The sequence below is a fragment of the Oncorhynchus mykiss genome, chromosome 13 (assembly GCF_057628025.1).
Source record: "Oncorhynchus mykiss isolate SJ-2025 chromosome 13, ASM5762802v1, whole genome shotgun sequence".
Lineage (NCBI taxonomy): Eukaryota > Metazoa > Chordata > Actinopteri > Salmoniformes > Salmonidae > Oncorhynchus > Oncorhynchus mykiss.
The window spans coordinates 71,649,422-71,656,655 of NC_143034.1; the positions used below are offsets into that span (position 1 = coordinate 71,649,422).

General features: G+C 45.4%; 1 protein-coding gene across 2 annotated transcripts; it reads right to left on the bottom strand.

Moving 5' to 3' along the window:
* Positions 1-1,252: 1,252 nt before the first annotated feature.
* LOC110485279 (BTB/POZ domain-containing protein 17-like) lies at positions 1,253-6,986 on the bottom strand. 2 transcript variants are annotated; one of them, XM_036939231.2, is made up of 3 exons: positions 6,656-6,986; positions 3,698-3,983; positions 1,253-3,526 (listed from the first exon to the last, which is right to left on the bottom strand). In XM_036939231.2, the coding sequence occupies exons 1-3, from the start codon at positions 6,741-6,743 to the stop codon at positions 2,458-2,460; spliced, it is 1,443 nt and encodes a 480-aa protein (XP_036795126.2). In that variant the 5' UTR covers positions 6,744-6,986; the 3' UTR covers positions 1,253-2,457. The 2 variants fall into 2 exon arrangements, with proteins under 2 accessions (XP_036795126.2, XP_036795125.2); XM_036939230.2 differs by having other exon boundaries at positions 3,698-4,028; positions 6,656-6,911.
* Positions 6,987-7,234: the final 248 nt, after the last annotated feature.

Below are 7,234 nucleotides of genomic sequence, written 5' to 3' on the forward strand. Positions count from 1 at the left end.
AGGGCTTCTAGTTAAAAAAAAGAAGTTATAAACCGAAAGCACATATGAATTTAACTCGATAACGTTACATTACCAAACTGTACACTTTTTAGACAGCGAAGAAGTGGTCGGATTAGTTTTTCATAGCCCGGTGCTCCGGATGTGTGGAGATTTTTATTCAGGACCAATGGAATGGTCTAAAATGAGTCAACCCTGTTTATCCGGGGCACCGGGCTATGCAAAACGAACTCGATCAATCTGACATCTGAAAGCTCGAGCGTCAAATGCGTTATGACGTTTTTCCTCCCTGTGTTGTACATAGTTGTGGGATATGTAGTCATTGCCAACAAGCGTGGACATGTCCAAGACCCGTCCATGGTCACAACAATCATAATTGAAAAATATATATATAAATTCTAAGAATGCCATTGTACAATTTGTGGTTTTCAATGGCTTCAAAGCATTTTGATTTCAGGGAGATATCCCCATACACACATCTCTGAAACTGGAAACACTTATCTCCCTCACTAGCTTGAAGCACCAGCTGTCAGAGCAGCTCACAGATTACTGCACCTGTACATAGCCCACCTATAATTTTGCCCAAACAACTACCTCTTTCCCTACTGTATTTATTTTATTTATTTATTTATTTTGCTCCTTTGCACCCCATTATTTCTACTTTGCACATTCTTCCACTGCAAATCTACCATTCCAGTGTTTGACTTGCTATATTGTATTTACTTTGCCACCATGGCCTTTTTTTGCCTCGTATATAGACTTGTTTCTACTGTATTATTGACTGTATGTTTGTTTTACTCCATGTGTAACTCTGTGTCGTTGTATGTGTCGAACTGCTTTGCTTTGTCTTGGCCAGGTCGCAATTGTAAATGAGAACTTGTTCTCAACTTGCCTACCTGGTTAAATAAAGGTGAAATAAATAAAATAAATACAAGGCATGTGAAATTCATTTTGATAGGCCTACCTTGTTTGTTTTTGATTAAAGTTTAATTTATACCATACCTACAGTACTATAAAATACAAGAGCTACAAATAGCTATGAAAAATTGAAATGCTGTTTTGTTGAGTAGCAAAAACACACACACGTCTGCAGCCCCACGATTATAAATGTGATGCCAGTTTGCAGGGTTGCCATTTTGTGTTTGCATTACTTTGTTGCATATGTACGATAGAAATTAGGCTTAAGTCACAATTGTGCTCTGTATCACATTGTGTTCTGCATATTAGGGTGAATCAAGTAAACAGACCAATTACAGACGGGGTAAAATAACATTTTATTCAGGATATAGGAAGAGGACATAGAGAGATATGGTAGCTACATGAACCAGTAACATTCTAAAGACCCGGAAGTATAATTTAGACCAACAATGTCGTCCATAGGTCTGTGCATAATTCATTATATAAGTACTACTCACAACTACACAATCCTTCTAATAGCACTAATACTGCAGGTTGGCTTAAAGATTCAATAGAAATGCTCCTCAATTGCAAAAGAGTAGGGCAACAGCAAAATGGCTTCTAGAGAAACTCTGGTATAGGAATTGTCCAGTCACTGAGTATCAGCATGGCTATAACATTTAGGCCTGTAAACGTATGTGTGTGATTGTGACTAATGGTGGTATGAATGCATGCTTTTAAAATGGCCTGTACTTATGGTGTTGGCAGTGTGCAAAGCGACGAAAGAAGCTTCACTTGATCCTGTGAGGTTTGGTTAGCACCAACAAAGTGAGAGTTCAGCTCATGGAAACAATACCAATAACTGACACTTTGATTTACTAGTAGTATCCTATAGCGATGCAGTTAACATCATACAGTTAAATATGTCATAAAGAATGTGCCTTTCCTCTAATCAGGGGCAATCAAGGAAATATCCAACTATTGACATAATCATATCTCAAACAAATACAGTGCAGTCGTGTTTGCCCCTACCATGTGTGTACGATTTGTGGGGAGGGACAATGTGGAGGAACTGTTATTATCTGTAACTCTTTCATTGACTTCTTTAATAGATGCAGTACAGTTACAGTTGGCTCCATACACCTCTTTTCAGAGCTAAAACAGTTTGGAGACAAACTTAACCACTACTGTAAAAAGTACCATTACCTTATGTAGAACAGAGGTGCCCAGTACCAGGCCAATAAACAGGAGTTGTGATATGAGTGTGTGCATGTGTGACTTTGTCTGCAGGCTAGGGGGGGGACTCTGCAGGGAGGGCGGTTGGCTACGGTCATCACTGTCTGGGCAAGTTCCAAAGTCATACACCCAGACTATTTCTACAATTTCTGTTCTTGAAATATAACCTCAACCACACTGCAAACCTTATGCCGTGTACCTTAAATTAAGACCAAAAAGCAAATGTTTTGTTTTCATCATTTTTTTATGATATAGCCAATTTTTACTTCTGCAACTTGACCATCTAATGGGAACCGTTGGTTACTAAGGCAACAACAACCTCTTGGCCTATTTCCTGGCAACGATGAGGCTGTGGTAAAGGGGCTTTACCACGACGTGCAGGTAGAGGGAGCTGTCGATGAGGTATTCAGACGCCCGGCGGTGAAGGTCGGCTTCCACCAGGAAATCCCCGGCCTCCTCAGTGCTCTGGTGGAAGTTGTAGACGTGACGAACCACCATTTTACCCCCCTGCCTCGCCGTCACGATCACCGTCTTCTGGAAGCTCACACCCGCGAAGTCGGGGCTGGAAGTGGCTGGGGTGACGATGATGCGAGGACGACCGGCGTCAGTGCGTGTGGCCTGCATCTCGTTTGTATAGGCGGAGCGCACGCTGAGCGGGAGCCAGCGCGGAGAGAACAGGCCGTTCCAGGTCACCCGCTTGCTGGCGTCGCTGCCGCTGGGGCCCAGCTGGGTCTGGAAGCTGAAGCTGCGGTCGTCGCGCGTGGGGTTATTGATGACCCACGGAGAGCCCCAGGACGGTGACAGGTAGTTGCGTGGCGTGAATATGCTGCAGTTGACGTCAAAGTATTTGGCCAGCTGGACAGGCGAGGCCGAGTGGAACTGGAAGGCCAGGAAGAGCAGGTCACGGATGGACTCGTAGTATTTCAGCATGACTGGTGACTGCTTCTGCAGACGGAACAGGTGCTGTGGGGGGATCATGCCGTAGCGCACCTGCCTCAGGGCATTCTCCACCGTTAGGCCTGCCGGCTGGTTCTGGCCGATCCAGGCTTCCAGGGCCTCGTAGAGCTCCAGCTCGCTCTGCAGGATGAGGTCGGAGCGCTGCATCAGGGACAGCAGCAGGTCGTCGCTGATGGAGCCCCACTCGCCGCTCTGCAACACCGACGACAGGTTCCAGGAGAGGTACTGGAGGCAGCTGTCCCTCAGGTTGGCGTCGCCGATCTGCATGGCATACTGGTACCAGCCAACCACGTGGCCGGTCGGGGAGTCGCTGGACAGGTGCCCTGTCATGTACTGGCTCAGGCCCTGCTGGAGGCTCCACACACGGTACTTGCTAGCCAGCTTGTGCAGAGGGATTGCCTGGTCCAAGCGCACAGAGATGTCACCGCAGTAGAGGTACCTGCAGAGATAAAACAAGGCTAGATCGTTCTGCAGAAACATTGGCAGTCATTACTGAACTTGAAAGGAGGTCACTTTTTAAAATAAAAACATGAAACACCACTAGCCCATTTCTGTTCCTCCCCTATCCTCTTGAGGTGTACACTGATTCTACCCCCCCCAGTCCCCTCACCTGATGAACTTGTCAAAGACAGCAGCACAGTCGGCAGGCTCTCTCAGGACCAAGGTGCTGGTGTTGTGGCTGAGCAGCAGCTCCTCAAACACCTCGCTCTGCAGCGAGAGCACCAGCGTGTGCGCCTGGATCACCTTCACCTCATCCGTGTTGACCGTCTGCACGCGGAGGGCCACATCACTGCCGTTGCCTTGGGCCAGAAGACCTTCCATGCGCTGCACCATTGCCATGGAGTGATTCAGCGTTGTGGCGCCATTCTCCAGCGCCACCTCCTGCTTCAGCGCGGCTGCAGGAAGAGAAGATGAAGGGATCCCATTCAACACCGGGTCAACTGCAAGTGAAAACACCTCTTTCTCAATTCATCTGTCCTCGATTCCTCACAACCTCATTCTATTCACCGTTCTCTCTATTCTATATGGTATCCTCCCCTTGGACCTTCTCCTCCATTACTGTTGTGAAGGATGTGAGGAATTGCGGAAAGACAAATTGAGATAGAGCCCTTCTTCTCCAGTCATCACTCACTTCGACACTGAATGTTGAGTTGACAGTTGAGCCTTCTGCCAATCAACACCGGTTGAATTACAACCGCTAACCAATCATTAATTATGACAAGCTGTCTACCAGCCTTAACACTCTACACTCTCTCCTTCAAAAGCTTAATTAACAGTGCAGTGATGAGATAAACAGCCCTTAACTTGAAGAGTTGCTGAGTTCGTCTGCAGTAGAAAAGTGACTGACCTAGTCGCTAATGGGGAAATCCTACCCGTGGTTTGGGTTTAGGGTCAGCATCTTGGAGTGTAAAACACATTGTTAATAGACAGATAATAATGGATGGTAATAGTGTAGGCTATGAAACCAATGGGCTACTTGTCTTTAAGTATAATTATGCCTAGGCTATGCTGTATAAGCACCAGACATGTCGAAAACATTTTTTTATCCCCTGACTAAACTACTTTTTAAAGTTTTTAAATCCATATTTGCAGATTATTACATGAATAGACTGAATTAAATTGCTCGGTGTCTACATCACTGAGGACTTAACATGATCCTCTCACACCAGCACAGTCGTGCCTCTTCTCCCTCAGGAGGCTGATACGATTTGGCATGGCGCCTCAGATCCTTAGGAACTTTTACAGCTGCATCATCGAGAGCATCCTGACTGGTTGTATCACCGTCTGGTATGGCAACTGCAACCCCCTCATCCGGAAGGCCCTACAGAGGGTGGTACGGACGGCCCAGTGCATCACTGGGGGTGAGCACCCAGCCATTCAGGACGTAAATGGTTAAATGGTTAACTACTGCACACACCTACACTGCTGGTAAAAGTAGTATTAATTAGATGTATTACTAACGCTACAGGGTTCCTGTGAGGTTGAACACAAGATGTCTCCTTCTTCACTACAGGGTCCCTGTGAGGTTGAGCACAAGATGTCTCCTTCTTCACTACAGGGTCCCTGTGAGGTTGAACACAAGATGTCTCCTTCTTCACTACAGGGTCCCTGTGAGGTTGAGCACAAGATCTCTCCTTCTTCACTACAGGGTCCCTGTGAGGTTGAACACAAGATGTCTCCTTCTTCACTACAGGGTCTTCTTGAGGATGAACACAAGTGGCACATGCACACTGTAGAGTCACATGAAAGAAGGTCTCAGCACGACAAGCTGCACGCTCACTCTCTTTAACGCTCTCCTTCCTCTGCCTCCATTGACACCAGCTGCTTCCTCCTGTTACTGTAGGTTTAATGAGACACAGGGGGAGAAAGACTCATGCCCCCCCTCCACTCCCTTAGCTGCCTCACCCCCCAGTCTTCATGTCACCACTGTCGGCTAATCATGCACCTCCACTTCAAAGCAACCTTTGTTCAGTTCATTAGACACAACTAGCCTATACCCTACATCTCCCTGACGGCAGCTGATGCTTGTGGGCCATTGACAAATAACTTTGACATTCGCATTTTGCATTTGTGTAATTTGTGTCATTCACCCAGCTCAAACAAAATTGGACTTCTGAAGTTCAATTTGTCTTTTGCAAGCATATTAATTGTGATAGGTAAACATGCCATTTAATTGTGACGTGAATTGTGATTGATTTGTTCCGGCTAATTACTTCCTAGTTTAAATGTGCTGCAATCAAGCATTCCATTTGTTTCCTTTAAAATGCCGGGGTGAATTCATTGCAATAGATTGAAGTGAGAACTTCAGGGGAATTGATACAGCTGAGGAGGATGTTATTAATAAAAGATTACGGATTTTCTCCTCTAGTCAAGCACAGTGATTTTTAGAAGCTGGTGGGTTGAATCCCCTAAATTAAACATAGAAATGCATGTGTATGAGTACACAAGAAGAGCACACAAAACGCATGAGGAAAAAACTGCCATGCAAGAGGAAGGTGTTATAGCCTGAAATAAAGTGTAATTCAATTGATGCTTCCCCGGTCAAGTCCTTCAATATAGGAAAGAGCATTTTCTTCAGTCTCTAAAATAGCATCCTCATCGATTGTGACTCACAAAGGCCACACAAAAACAAACATCTCAGGCTCTCCCTGCAAAACATCACAGACAAACAGAGATAGGATGTGGGAAAGTGAACTGGGGGGGGGGACAATGCTGCTATTCCAATACTCAACCTAGTGCCTCTGGGCTTAAAGAGAGCAACCCACATGCAACGTGTCCCACCAGCGTTTCCTCAACCCACTGAGTGTTGGGGACAACGCTTCAAGTCCAAATCATCCTAAAATATTTAACATTGATTGTGTAGCTCAATAGATGGTTTGGACATGATATTCCTCTAAAACAGAGTTGTATCTCTTTCCTACCCTTCTGTAGGATAAGAAATGTAAATAGAATAGGAAATCAAACGGATGTTGTTGATGTACTGTAGTGAGAGAGGAAAGAGTGACTCAAATAGACAAGCTAAACAGTTGATCACTATGCAGAGCAGTCTGTCACACAGTCACCTTACCTCCTCCAACGGAGATGGGGTGGAAGCAAAGAGCCACGAACAGGGTTCCCAGATAGACCCGGATTCCTCCTTCATAGGTGTGTGCCATATCTAGTCATATATATTCCCTCTCTCTCTCTCTCTCTTCTCTGTTCCTTCTTTTTCTTCGTTTCACTCTTTCCGTCTTCCCCTTAGTGCTTAATGTCTTTGTGTGAGTGTGTGCAAGAGGTGGGTTGCCCAGTTGTGGCGCCCTGACTCCCCGTCCCGGACTCTTTATGTAGGACGCCTGGCCTTTTTTCCCCGCCTGGCGCCTCTCACATCGCCTTGCGGACTCCATTGATTGGTGGAATCTGGCAGGGGCCGTTGCCATGACGACGGCTTTGATTTTGAATTTCTCCCTTTTCCATGTTAACATGGCATCGATCTGTGGCCCAATAGGGACTCTCTCTTCATTTTCTGAGTGTAGGTGGATGAGAAAGGGTTATTAAACACTATATTATGGAGTCAATATGAATAAACTATTTTATGATAAAGTACACTGTTATAATATAATTAGGGTATTGTATGTGAGGGTTTTATTTATGTTAATTAGAAGTAATG